The sequence below is a fragment of the Panthera uncia genome, chromosome E1 (genome assembly GCF_023721935.1).
Source record: "Panthera uncia isolate 11264 chromosome E1, Puncia_PCG_1.0, whole genome shotgun sequence".
Classification (NCBI taxonomy): Eukaryota; Metazoa; Chordata; class Mammalia; order Carnivora; family Felidae; genus Panthera; species Panthera uncia.
The window spans coordinates 39,515,953-39,528,072 of record NC_064814.1 but is presented as its reverse complement, the minus strand read 5'-3'; the positions used below and the strand labels follow the sequence as shown (position 1 = coordinate 39,528,072).

The 12,120-nt window shown below is 44.6% G+C and overlaps 1 protein-coding gene and 1 pseudogene across 2 annotated transcripts; one reads left to right on the top strand and one right to left on the bottom strand.

Annotated features, from left to right (window-relative positions):
• Positions 1–985: 985 nt before the first annotated feature.
• TEFM (transcription elongation factor, mitochondrial) lies at positions 986–7,729 on the bottom strand. Of its 2 annotated transcripts, none has more exons than XM_049637904.1 (4): positions 7,639–7,729; positions 6,438–6,901; positions 3,447–3,596; positions 986–1,630 (listed from the first exon to the last, which is right to left on the bottom strand). In XM_049637904.1, the coding sequence occupies exons 1-4, from the start codon at positions 7,667–7,669 to the stop codon at positions 1,193–1,195; spliced, it is 1,083 nt and encodes a 360-aa protein (XP_049493861.1). In that variant the 5' UTR covers positions 7,670–7,729; the 3' UTR covers positions 986–1,192. The 2 variants fall into 2 exon arrangements, with proteins under 2 accessions (XP_049493861.1, XP_049493860.1); XM_049637903.1 differs by having other exon boundaries at positions 7,618–7,719.
• Positions 7,730–10,063: 2,334 nt separating this feature from the next.
• Positions 10,064–11,066, top strand: LOC125926141 (high mobility group protein B1-like; annotated as a pseudogene).
• The last annotated feature ends 1,054 nt before the right edge of the window (positions 11,067–12,120 follow it).

Sequence of the window (12,120 nt, the reverse complement as noted above, 5' to 3'; positions counted from 1 at the left end):
CATTTTCACTTAAAGGTATTTCCAGGAATATGTGGAAGACAGAATGCCACATATCTGGCGTGAACAACTGGATGGCTGGTGAAGCTGTTTACTGAAGTGTAGAACAGTGGCAAAGCGGGGGGGAGGGAGATTTGAAGGGAATTAACTTCAGACGTGTAGTTTGAGATATCTACAACATATCCAAGGTGGAGATGTTTTTGTACAACCATATAGGTAAATGTAGAGCTTTATAAGTGAATGGCAATAGGTCTAGAGTGCAACCCAGATTCCACATATTTTATATATTTCTGATTTTTTCCCAACAAGTATATTTCACTTTTTAAAGGAAAAATGTATTGCTTTGACATCAAAGAGACTTGGGTTCAGGATTGGTGAGATAGAATGAGGGCCTGAACTAAGGCACATGTAATGTGAGATGCGGGTGGAAAGTTAGGTGCTATGCTACTTTTTTTTAAATGTTTATTTTGAGAGCACACAGACACAAGATGGGGAGGGGCAGAGAGGGAATCCTAAGCAGGCTCCACACTGAGTGTGGGGCTCGATCTCACCACGACATCATGACCTTGGCTGAAATCAAGTCGGGATGCTTAACTGACTGAGCCACCCAGGCAGCCCAGTCCTACTTTTCTCAAAAGATGGTCTGTCCAAGTAAAATATTTCAAAAGTGAAAAAAAATGAACCTATTAGACAAAGCTTGTTTGTTCTGGGTTTGATAGACCAAGTTGATGAAAATCACCTTTGGAAGCAGTACATCGAACCACATGCTACTTACAGAAGAAGAAGATGTAAGTTGTGTTCTCAGTTATAATTAGTGTTATTCCCAAGATGAGCACCACCCAGAAAAATCATTACTCCCTATTTTAGCAATATAACAATTCAATCCTTTAGGATGGGATTTGCTTTTCAGGGGAGATAACTTTGTTTCTTGTTTTGGCTGTTTAGGGGGCGTCTTACCATTTAACACTAAAACCCAAAAGGCACACAGTCTCCTCTAAGATATTTATTGATTTGCCTAGGCCTATTATTGTGTGAACAATTCAACAGCCGAAAGTCTGACCCTAAACATCCGAATATAAACATGTTTTCTTCTCCATAAACATGGTTGTTAAAAACAGTTGGTTTTACAGCTTTAGAATAATAAATACAATTTAATAGATATAACAGTAGAGCCCATTACAGTAACCTCAGAATTTTAAGGTTCAGTATCAAAAACTGCTAATTCATAGAAGGCAATGGCTTGTAACAATGAATCATATAACTCTTCTGCTCTCTGTTGTTCAGTAGACGAAAACATCTGTCTGTAGTGGACGATCTTCTCTGATGGGAAGACTACCCGAGGCTCCTCCTTCAGTACGGACTCTGAAAGGAACTGCTTCACTAGTTCTTTTCCACTAGTCCGTGTGTCACCAATCATCAGCTCAAAGTGCTTCCCCACTCCATTTCGATTCATGCTCAGTACCTGGTGCTGGCCATCCTGGACAAAAGTTTTATTTAATAAGGCATACAGCATGGCTTCCATGATATGAAAATGTAACAATACAGGAAACCGAGAGGAGTTCTGAATTGAAAGCCCTATTTTTTCCAGAACATAGAGGTCAGCGTTAGGCATCTTTGAAATGACTGAAGAAATCTTAAAAAAAAAAAAAAAAAAAAAGACAAAATTAGTGACAAGAAATAATTTGTTTGGGTCCCCTCTCCCATTTATTTTTTTTAATGTTTATTTATTGTTAAAAGGCAGAGCATGAGCGGGGGAGGGACAGAGGGAGGAGGGAGACAAAGAACCCAAAGCAGGCTCCAGGCTGTGAGCTGTCAGCACAGAACCCGACATGGGCTCGAACCCACAAACCATGAGATCATGACCTGAGCTGAAGTCAGACACTTAACTGACTGAGCCACCCAGGCTCATAACCTGTATTTTTTTTAATATATAACTTAGGTTAAACTCCTGCTAACAGTTCTGAAGTAACTGAAAAAGCATTTAATGGAGGCCTCAGGACAGCCAAGTTCTGGTCATTGTTCTATCAGGAATAAGCTGAACTAAGACAGGCCATTTAGTCCTCCCAAGTACTAGTTTCTTCATCTGTAAAATGGGTTTCATAATTTCTTTCTTCCTTTTTTTTGGAAATGTTTATTTTTGAGAGCACTCAAGTGAGCAAGTGAGCTCAGGGGAGGGGCAGAGAGAGAGCGAGAAAGAGGATCTGAAGCAAGCTTTCTGCTGTGCAGTGCAGAGCCTGATGTGGGGCTTGGAACTCACAAACCATGAGATCAGGACCTGGGCCAAAGTCGGATGCCCAACCAACTGGCCACCCAAGCGGTCCCCTGGGCTTCATAATTTCTAAAATCTGTACTAGACAACTTAACAGGCACCTGGGTGGCTCAGCTGGTTGAGCGTCCAACTCTTGGTTTTGGCTCAGGTCATGATCCTATAGTCATGGGACTGAGCCATGTTGGGCTCTGTGCTGTGCGTGGAGCCTGCTTGGGATTCTCTCTGCCCTTCTCTCCCATTTGCTCTCAAATATTTTTTTTTTTTTTTAATTTTACAAAAGATTAGACAACTTAAAACTTCTATTAACCTTTTAAAAATGTCTAGGGGTGGGGCGTCTGGGTGACTCAGTGGGTTACGTGTCTGACTTCAGATCAGGTCATGATCTCACAGTTTGTGAGCTCGAGTCCTGCACTAGGCTCGCTGCTCTCAGCACAGAGCCTGCTTCACATCCTCTCTCCCTCTCAAAAATAAATAAGCATTTAAAAAAGTAAATAAAATAAGGGGCACCTGGGTAGCTCAGTCGGTTAAGTGTCCGACTTTGGCTCAGGTCATGATCTCATGGTTTGTGAGTTCAAGCCCTGTGTTGGCTCTGTGCTGACAGCTCAGAGCCCAGAGCCTGCTTTGGATTTTGTCTCTGTCTCTCTCTGCCCCTCCCCACTCTGCTCTGTCTCTGAAAAATAAACATTAAAAAAAAGTTTTTAAATAAATTAAATAAAAATGTCTAGGGTAGAGCACAGAGTTAGAATAACTAGCCTATAATCAATCATCTGCAAATGATTAATCCCATCAGATGCTTGATTATACCAGTTTCCCTATGTGTAATCAGGATGGTAATTACTCCCCATCTCACAAGGTTTTGAAGACTCAGTGAGACAATTAGTGACAGCATTTTTGAAAAACAAGCTTTATATAGGGATAAAATTCTGTAACATTTAGAATAATATATTTTAACACTGATTTTTCTCAGTATGTGCCTTTGACACATGAAGGTATTTCATGAACTAAATGAAGATTTAACTTTTAAAAATCCTAGGTGATGAACACATGATAGGCATGGGTGAATAATAAGCACGCAAAGAGAGTCCATCCTTAGTACTGTATTTCATTCCTCTTAGGGCTAGAAGATTAAACTACACGAGGAGTTCCGGCAGGTGGGAATTTGGAGGTGCAACTGCTTTACCTCTTGTAAATAGACAGATGATAAGTATGTTCCTTTCATCAACTGGCAACACTCACTTTGCTGCCAGTCTAGCACGGCCAATTTACGATCCAGGTGAGCCCAGGCAATTCTTCTAGTTCCAAAAACAATGGATACGATACTATTAACTGCCTAAAACAAAAAGGCTGGTTTAACTACAAGTATAGACATTTTAATAGATACAAAATTGAAGCTGTAAACTCAGAATGCCAGATTAGTTTCTATAACAAATATATTTACAGTTTATGAACTGAGAATTGTTAAAGAAATGCAGCAATATTTAAAAAACAAACAGTAGCAGTTTATAAACAAAGAACCTTTACTTATTCTCAGCGCCTTGCCCAAAGTCGGCATTCAAATATTCAAATGTTGCTGGGGACTGTGCTAGGTACTGGGAAACAAGGAACATACCCATACATTATAAGAAATGCCAGCACAGTTACACTGTAGAGAGGAGACCCGGTCCGGGAAGACTGACTGGACTAGGAGAGTGAGTAAATGCTAAATGGGACGTTATTTCACCAGATGTCCACACAGATAGGTTGTGTGACACCTCACACTCAGGCTGCGGTGAGTGCAAGTGGGAAAAGAGCCGAGGGGTAGGCAAATTTCTGCAAAAGCATCTTGCTTTATCCTGAGAGCTCCAGGAAGCCCCCAAAGCATGTAACATTCAGGTACAACATGAGACATTTCAGAACCATCACAGACTGCTGTGTGGAAGACGGACCACAGCAGGCTAGACTAGAGGTGGTACTGGTTAGGTGCCTGTTATATGACCAAGCATTAAGAATCGGGGGCACCTGGATGGCTCAGTCGGTTAAGTGACCATCTCCTGATTTCGGCTCAGCCCATGATCTTGCGGTTTGTGAGATGGAGCCCGGTGCTGGGCTCTGTGCTGACAGTGCAGGGCCCATCTGGGATTCTCTCTCTCCCTCCCCCTCTTCTGCTTGGGCACCTGCTCTCTCTCGAGCGCTCTCTCTCTCTCAAAAATAAACTTATAACAAAATTGAAGACAGTGACAGTGAGGACAAGAAATAGAGCAGAGATAATGGGGGTAGAATTGATATGTGGGATGGAGGAGCTTAGGATAAATCCAGTTTTATTTCAGTGATTGAATGGCACCTGTTAAAGATGATAGGAAGCAGATCAACTTGGGAAGGTTAAGGGGAGGTGAGTTGTTTTTTTATGTATTCCATTCAGGTTGCCTACAGGGCTCGTAAGGGGAAATGTGTAGTAGATAATTGGATATGTGGGTTCAACTCTGCATGAAGTCTGGGCATCACTTCACTCCCACGCAGTTCATTTAGTTATATGGATATGCAACGTGCTCCACAGATACAAAGGCAGATAAGCAGGAACATTTTCTAATTCTATACCCATCTCCCTTTCACTGCTAAGGAATGGATAAATATCCATTATGGGCAGAATAGTTTGGATGCCCAATCTACAAAATACAGGCCTTCTTTTGGTTCTTTTCTTTAGCTCAATGATTGCCGAGATTTACTGTACATAACAATTACCACACCAGGTCACACACAGTACTTCACGGGCAAGATTTTTTTTAAGGACTACTGCATGACTTTTTCCATACAAAATAACTTTAGAACCTAATCCTCTAAATAAGATTGCAACTCCACTGTAGTGAGTATAAATAGTATTTGTAGCAAACATTTTGAAGGAAAATCCAACCCCTGAAAAATGTCGTTTGAAGTATGTTCCAGATCAACTGCAAGAGTTCTATCAGGAGTCCATGGATGGGCTTCATGAAACTTACAAACCCTCTGGAAGTACATGCAACATTCTATGTATACGTGTTTTTGTTTTCCTGAAAAGAGGTCCATAGCTTTCATCAGGTTTTCAGAAAGTATCCATAATCCCCCAAAACTGAGAGCTACTGGTCTAGAAAAAAGTGTGCTTACTACTGGTATAGGATGAGAGAATATTTCATCATGTATTGTTACACAGGACCTAAGTCCCTCCTCCAAGGTTTAATGTCTGATGTGCCAAGTAATTCTAATATTTGTCTTAAAGTGCCTGGGTGGCTGAGTCGGTTAAGCTTCCAACTTCAGCTCAGGTCATGAGCTTGCAATTTGTGAGTTTGAGCCCCATGTTGGGCTCTGTGCTGAGAGCCCAGAGCCTGGACCCTGCTTCAGATTCTGTGTCTCCCTCTCTCTCTGCCCCTCTCCTGCTTGCACTCAGTCTCTCTCTCTCTCAAAAATAAATAAACATTAAAAAAAAAAAAAGAGGGCACCTGGGTGGCTCAGTCAGTTAAGTGTCTGACTTTGGCTCAGGTCATGGTCTCACAGTTTGTGGGTTCAGGCCCCACATCGGGCTCTGTGCTGACAGCTCGGAGCCTGGAGCCTGCTTCGGATTCTGTGTCTCCCTCTCTCTCTCTCTGCCCTCCCCTGTTCGTGCTCTGTCTCTCGCATAAATAAATAAATAAATAAATAAATAAATAAATAAATAAAAAAAACACTGAAAAGGATTTGCTTTTAGAATGCTTTTTAAAAGGAGGTAGGGAGGGAAAGATTACGTTAATCCTGCTGGAAAGACCAGTATAATGTTGTACAGTCACTCCCTGGCCATAACCATCTCTGCATCTTAATTTCTCATTACTCTCGATAGAACCCTCAGACACAGCCAGATAGCTTCTCAACATTCCTCTTAAATAAACCTTGCACAGACCTATTTCTCTACAACTGTTCTTTCTTCCTAGAATGCCCGCCTCCTCCAGGTAGCCTAATTCTCTCTCTCCAAGATCCGGGTTGAGTTCTACCAGTAATCTGTCCCAACAGTCACAGCCCACAGTTCCCTGTCCCGTCCATTGCCAATTTACTATCTGTATATCTCATTCTTCAGTACTGATCACATATCAACTAAACTCTAAGCTGTCTTGATGCCCAGAATAGTGCTTTGCAAAGTATGTTCTCAAATATGTAGGCCATATAGCGGACATTAAGAAAAATGATATACCTTAAGTCTCTCTCTTTTTATCTCTGGTTTGATGAGCTTTCTCAAGAGCCGGTTGTCTTGGAACTTTCTTTTTTCCCCTTCAGTCTCTGGACAAAGAATGGAGTTACAAACTTGAATGGTAGTTTTGTACTGAAACAAGGGCACATTCATTAAACTCTCCAAATTCTGAAATGGCCCAAACTTCTCTCTGTGCTCTATAATATTGATGGATTTTCTTCCACGAAGCAATTTGAAAGCTTCAAGTTCTTTATTAGATGCTGTATTCAACACCTGCAGGATGGAAGCCTGCTGCTCTGAAGAGAAGAGCTTGTCAAGTGCATTTCCAGATTTCTTTGTATTTTCATCACAAAGAGCAACACTGGGAATAATCTTCTTAGGTGCAGTGGATTTTTTCCGACAGCAGGAATTATGGAGACCCTGGACCAAGGATGACCCTAACGGAAATGGAAAACATCGCCACCTTCCTGAAAGGAAAATTTAGCAAAATGTAAGTTGGAATGTCCTACTTCTCTTTAGTACTAGTTGTGGCTTCACCAGAGCCTTTGCAAAGTGACAGGGACTTTCCCATAATTTTAGAAGTAGTACACCAAATTCACAAGAGGTGTCTTCTGATTTTTGTGGACAAGTCCTAAGTTTTACAACCCGGAAATTTTATGCCCTTCAATGTCTTCAACTGCTTAACGTTTTGGCACTTTTAACTTTAGAAGGATCCTTTTGTAATTACTCTCTCTTGTTGAGAACATTTTCACTAGTTTCCTTCTCATCCGGGGGAGCCAGATAAAATTAAATTTTATACGTGTGTAAGAAATGTTTCAGCTGAGTAGTAGATTGAAGGACGATTTTTGTTTCTCCGGTACACTTTTCGAGATTTCTACTATGACTATGCTTCTGCAAGTGCAAGAGCAAAAACTATGCAAGAAACAATTCTGTAAAACCAATGGAAAGTCACTCTGACACTGCAGCCCCAGGAAGAAAATACAGCCAGAAGTCAGCAAACGGCCGTTAGAATCTGAACCGTCCGCCCGCCCGCCACCCAGTCCGGGAAGGAGCCCCTCGCGGACCCCTCCCCCGGGAAGCACAATCGCTCCGAGGCGCCTCTCAGCTCAGCGAGGACTCCAAGACGGAGAGCTGGACAGGGGACCCGAGAGAGGAAATATCCCAGGACAGACGGGAAATTAACCTAATATTCCAGGAACGCTACCTCCCGCCACGAGAAGACAATGGACGCTCATCCTCCAGGTAAAGCACCAGGTTCCCACAGTCCAATCTTCCTCCGTCGACTTCCGGTCCCTACGTGCTCCGCCCCAAAGTGCCCGGCCTCTCGGCGGAAAGGTTCCGGCCGGCGTGGCGTTCCGGCACCGGCGGGAGGTACGTCCGGCCTGAGGAGCGGGTGAGTTGCCTGTGGGCTGCGGGCTCCGGGCGCGCTGCGGCCGAGGCGGTGTCTCCAGATCCCCAGCCCCTGGGCAGCCCGCACTTTCCTTCCACTGAGTCCGGGAGACGTTCTCGGCCCGGCCGGCCCCTGACAGCCGCTGAGCCCAATCTCTGGGATGAAAACGCCTAGGCCACTTCTAGTTTGTAGTTGGCAAGGTCCCTCCTTCAGGGAGACTCCCTGGGTTTATTCCAGGCACATGAACTGATATGGCCTTGTGGGGGCCTTGCCTGGGGCTCAAGGAGCGGAGCCTGGTGGGGAACAGAGACAGGGACACAAATAGCCCTATCTCTAGGCAGAAAGGGGCAACTGGGAGAAGCAGGGGGTCAAGGAAGGGCGAGGTAGGAGGAGGTCGGAGCAGCGTTCCATTTGGCAGGGATGGGGGCGGGGGGGCACATGAAGCTGGCACAAAATTTGGTTGGGCCTTGAATGCGGAATGGAGCAGTTAAATAGCTTCATTAGGTAGCCCGAAGCTACTGAGGCTTTTGTAGGGTCAGACGGGAGATGGTGTTGCTAGAAAATTGGCCATATATAAAAGTGCCAGACTGGGTTGGAGGTGGAAGAGGGAGGGAGTGTCTCTTCCCAAGGGACAGGCAGCCATAAGGAACTGAACCTGGAAGGGGTAAGGAGAATGGAAAGGAAAGGATTCTGTCTGGAACATGAGATTTTAGCGAGTTTTGTGAACAACACAGAAATCAGGAGGGAGGTGGGTTTTGAAGGGAAAGGGGGTGGGTTTGTGTTTTCATGAGGTGGTAATGTCTTTGTAGATATTGTCCAGGAAGTAGTGGAAATGTAGGGACTTCTAAGTATTCATAAGAAATACTCAGGAGAATTCTAGGAATCTTACCAATTCCTGGAGAACTTAGGACTGTAAAAAAGAAATAATCTCAACTTTTTGTGCAAAATCCTCCAAATCAAATAATTTCCTTTTTGTTCCTGGCTTATTCTGCATAATGAGGTGTTATGGGTTGAACTGCATCCTTCAATAAAGATATGTTGGGGCGCCTGGGTGGCTCGGTTGAGTGACTTTCTTTTTAAGTTTATTTACTTATTTTGAAAGAGGTTGGGGCGGGGGGCGGAGGGGACAGGATCAGAAGCAGGCTCCACACTGACAGCAGGGAACCTGATGGGGAGCTGGACCTCATGAACCATGAGATCATGACCTGAACCAAAGTCAGACATGTAACAGACTAAGCCACCCAGGCGCCCCAAGTGTTAGATTCGATTTTGGCTTAGGTCATGATCCCAGGGTAGTGGGATTGAGCCCCACATTGGGCTTCACACTGAGCATGGAGCCTGCTTAGGATTCTCTCTCCCTCCCTCTGCCTCTCTCCCCTGCTTATGCTCTCTCTCTGTATATAAAATGAAATGAAATAATGAAGTGAAATGAAATGAGACATGTGTGGCAGGTGACTAATTCAGTATGACAGTATGACTGTGCCCTTAAAAGAATGACCAAATGAATGCCGTGTGAAAATGGAGGCAGAGGTGGGAGTGGTACATGTATAAGCCAAGGATCACCAGTGGGTCATCACCAAGTAGGAGAGAGGGAACAGATTCACCTTCAGAAGGAACCAGCCCAGGGGCGCCTGGGTGGCTCCTTGGTTAGGCATCTGACTCTTGATTTCGGCTCAGGTCATGATCTCACATTTTCATGGGTTCGAGCCCTGCATCGGGCTCTGTGCACGGACTGTGTGGAACCTGCTTGGGATTCATTCTCCCTCCCTCCACCCCTCCCTCTGCCCTTCCCCCACTCACACTGTCTCTCTCAAAATAAATTAAAATAAAATAAAACATAAAAAAAAAAGAAAGGAACCAGCCCTGCTTACACTGTGATTTCAGTCTTCTAGCCTCCAGAACCAGGACAGAATACATTTCTGTTGCTCTAAGCCACGTGGTTTGTGGTAGTCTGTTACAGTAGCCCTAGGAAATTAACACCTGAAGCCATCAGGAACCCTGGTGATTGATGCTTTCAGAGATGATGATGTTCACCGGCAATCGGGTCCCCTGTCTCCCTCTCTCTCTGCCCTTGCCCCGCTCACGCTCTCTCTCTCTCTCAAAAAATAAATAAACGTAAAAAAAAAAAAACCAACAGCTGGACGGCCATTGCAGTACATCGGGCTCCACAGACACAGCACCGGGGCAAGTGAGAGGCACACGGGCACTGGGCGACTCTGTGCCTCGCTGAGGAAAATAATTAAACACGGGCCAAAGAGATCCTAAGAAGCCGAGAGGCAAAATGTCATCATATGCACTCTTTGTGCAAACTTGCCGAGAGGACCACGAGAAGAAGCACCCAGATGCTTCAGTCGACTTCTCAGGGTTTTCTAAGAGGTGCTTGGAGAGGTGGAGGACCATGTCTGCTAAAGAGAGAGGAAAGTTTGAAGACAGGGCAAAGATGGACAAGGCCTTTATGAAAGAGAAATGAAAACTTATATCCCCCCCTAAAGGGGCGGATATCAAAGGAGAACATCCTGGCCTATCCATTGGTGATGTTGCAAAGAAACTGGGCGAGATGTGGAACAACACCACCGCTGCAGATGACCAGCAGCCTTATGAAAAGAGGACTCCGAGGCTGAAGGAAGAATGTGAAAAGCATATTGGTGCAGACCGAGCTAAAGGAAAGCCTGACGTGGCAAAAAAAGGGAGTCGTCAAGGCTGAGAAACGCAAGAAAAAGAAGGAAGAGGAGGAGGAGAAGGACGAGGAGGAAGATGAAGAAGAAGATGATGATGAATAAGTTGGTTCTAGCGCAGTTTTTTTGCTTGTCTACCAAGCATTTAACCCCCCTGTACACAACTCACTCCTGTTAAAAAAAAAATTGAAATGTAAAAAAACAAACAAAAAAACTGGATGCAGAGAGCCCAGCACATAGTAAGGGTTCAGTAAATGTTAGTTCCCCTTTTAAAGGATTACCTCTTCCTGGGAGCTAATTATTAATGACCTTGAAGGGAAACTCCCTCATTCCTCAGAACATTTGTTCAATATTACTTGGACCAGAACCTGGAAGTGGAAGGTAAAGGGGCAACTATGGTGTATGATTTACTGTAAACCAGACTCCGGGTGTTCAAAACAAAAGTTGTTACTTCCCCGCCCCCCCCCAAACCAGCTCCTCCTAACTTCCCCGTTTGTATTGCAGATGTCCCTGGCTCCTCCCACTCCTTCCATCTAGCCTGTTACCTGGTTTCAATGTTTTTAAAACCTTTTGGGGGCGCCTGGGTGGCGCAGTCGGTTAAGCGTCCGACTTCAGCCAGGTCACGATCTCGCGGTCCGTGAGTTCGAGCCCCGCGTCAGGCTCTGGGCTGATGGCTCGGAGCCTGGAGCCTGTTTCCGATTCTGTGTCTCCCTCTCTCTCTGCCCCTCCCCCGTTCATGCTCTGTCTCTCTCTGTCCCAAAAATAAATAAAAAACGTTGAAAAAAAAAAAAAAAAACCTTTTGACCTTTTAAAACCTTTTTGACCAGGACGCAGGACACATAGGCATCTGGTGTGACACAAAAGCTTCGTTAAAAAAAAATACTTGTGCAGGAGCACCTGAATGACTCAGTCGGTTGAGCGTCTGACTCTTGATTGCAGCTCAGGTTATAATCTCACGGTTCATGAGATCAAGCCCCGCATCAGGCTCTGCAACAAGTTCCATGATGACAGCGCAGAGCCTGCTTGGGATTCTGTCTCTCCCTCTCTCTCTGCCCCTCCCCCACTCGTGCTATCTCTGCCTCTCTCAAAATAAATGATAAAAACAAAAAGTCTACAGGACACCAGGTGGAGATGCCTAGTAGATAGATGCTAAGTCTGATGCTAAGGGAGAGGACTGTGCTGGGGTATAGATTTGGAGGTTGTCAGTGTAGAGAGATGGTACTTTATCCCATGAAAGTGCAAGGGATGAGCTGGGGAGAGGGTAGTGTGAGAAAATCACACCAAGTCAAAGAGAAAACTCTGGGAGCACCAGTATTGGGGGTGAGCAGATAATTCAGATTCCCCAAAAGACTAAGACAATGTTTAGAGAGATTTAAAAGGAAACAGGACAAAGTCAAGTTAAAGAGACTAAGGACATGTAGGATCCTGAGGAGGTAAAGGTTTTTTGTTTTTGTTTTTGCTTTTGTTTTTTAAGCTAGGTTGGGGCGCCTGGTGGCTCAGTCAGTTAGGCATTCCGACCTAGGCTCAGGTCATGATCTCACAGTTTGTGAGTTCGAGCCCCGCGTCGGGTACTGTGTTGACAGCTCAGAGCCTGGAGCCTTCCTCAGATTCTGTGTCTCCC

Bases quoted from the DNA above. Each gene is read 5' to 3' on its own strand.
- TEFM (XM_049637903.1), bottom strand. From the start codon at position 7,669: ATGAGCGTCCATTGTCTTCTCGTGGCGGGAGGTAGCGTTCCTGGAATA. The intron at 6,902-7,617 runs GTTAATTTCCCG...TTTTCCTTTCAG, and splicing joins TAGCGTTCCTGGAATATTAG to GAAGGTGGCGATGTTTTCCA. The intron at 3,597-6,437 runs GTATATCATTTT...TTTTTGTTTTAG, and splicing joins TAAAAAGAGAGAGACTTAAG to GCAGTTAATAGTATCGTATC.